Raw genomic sequence first — 1443 nt, forward strand, 5'->3', positions numbered from 1 at the left:
AGATGAAGACCGGCCCCTTTGCAGAACACTCCAACCAGCTGTGGAACATCAGTGCTGTCCCCTCCTGGTCTAAAGTGAACCAGGGCCTCATTCGCATGTATAAGGCAGAGGTGAGTGGGGTCTGGCCAACCTGCCTGCCCCAGGTGGCGCTTGGTGCTGGGAGTGAGCCCAGACTTCTGGCTCTTCATCTCAGCCTGCTAGGACTCTTAGGCGCTGCTCATGTCTAAATAGCTTAGGGATTGAAACAGCCTGTGTTGCTGGAGAGGTTAGGGGCTCTCTTTGTACCTGTCAAATGGCCTTAGTGACTAGGACATCAAACATGGGAAAGGGAGTAGGTGGTCTTTTCTGCTTCGAGCTCACAACTCTGCTGCTGGGAAGGACCTTGGGCTGGGCCCCCTTCTGTAAGGTGCCTGTTCTCCTAGGGCGTCCCGTACTCTCCACAGGAAGAGGGAGAACAGCTTTCTACCTTCTGCCTTGCCCCTCCAGTATCTGGAGCTACTTGACTGGCCTTTTTGTGCAGTGCCTCTTGGGTCATGAGAACCAAACATGTCTCCTCCCACCCCAGCCTCATAGCCTCAGTGTTGCCCTGGAGCAGCCCCTCTCTGATTCTTGACCAGCATCCCATCTCTTATGCGAGCCCCGAGCTCACCCCATCTGTCATCAGAGGAGGGACACCGAGGAAGGGTCAGCTAGCTTTGGGAGTACAAATGCTTCCCACTGGCCTTGAAGTGGTTAATAGAGCATGGTCGGCCAAGCTTGGCCTGGGCCTGGCCAGCTTTTTCTGTTCTCTCCTGGGTCCCCTTCCTCTCCACTTCACATCCTGTGTTTAGGCTTCAGCCCACATCCCTCTCGCATCTGGGAGGCCATTCCTGGAGCTGCCCAGACCTCTTCCTGCTCTGCAGGCCAGCTCCAGCTCCAGCTCCCCTTGGTCCTGTCTCCTCAGCCTTGCTGCTCCCTAGCAGGAAACACAGGAAAGACTGTCCTGCTGCTGCAGTGTCAGCATGGAGGGATACGTCACCCCATGTCTCCAAACCTGGATTGATTCAGCCTTCTAAGAGGGAGGCTGGCAACCCTGCCCCAGCCCCACCCCCACCCCCAACCCTGTCCCCCTTTCAGAGGCAGAAGATCTGCAGGAGCAGATAAGGTTCAAGATGGTGGTGTTACAACACATGGGCCTTGGAAGCCACGACCTAAACCTTAAGTCCTAAATGCTAGGTGTCCCTGCAGTTGTTGACTGAAAGGATGTGTGACTAAAGACTGGGCAGGTGCATCTATCTCACCTGGTGTATGCCGTAAGTGGAGCTGACCGTCCTGGGCCGGGATGGATTTGTAGGGCAATTCTGCAACTTGCTGGCATGAGCATGAGGCTTTGTAGCACCTAGTTCTTTCTTGTGTTTTGTTTTTGGAGACAGGGTTTCTCTGTATAGCTCTGGCTGTCCTGGA

The 1443-nt window shown here is 55.0% G+C and overlaps 1 protein-coding gene across 1 annotated transcript in view; it reads left to right on the top strand.

The window, feature by feature from the left end:
- The window catches only part of Ptpa (protein phosphatase 2 phosphatase activator), a 27417-nt gene extending 27142 nt beyond the window's left edge, over positions 1 to 275 (top strand). Inside the window, exon 8 of the mRNA XM_029536555.1 lies at positions 3 to 275. Coding sequence (XP_029392415.1) covers positions 3 to 227 — 225 coding nt within the window. The 3' untranslated portion in view covers positions 228 to 275. The remainder of the gene's footprint in view (positions 1 to 2) is intronic.
- Positions 276 to 1443: the final 1168 nt, after the last annotated feature.

The sequence above is a fragment of the Mus pahari genome, chromosome 3, assembly GCF_900095145.1.
Source record: "Mus pahari chromosome 3, PAHARI_EIJ_v1.1, whole genome shotgun sequence".
Lineage (NCBI taxonomy): Eukaryota > Metazoa > Chordata > Mammalia > Rodentia > Muridae > Mus > Mus pahari.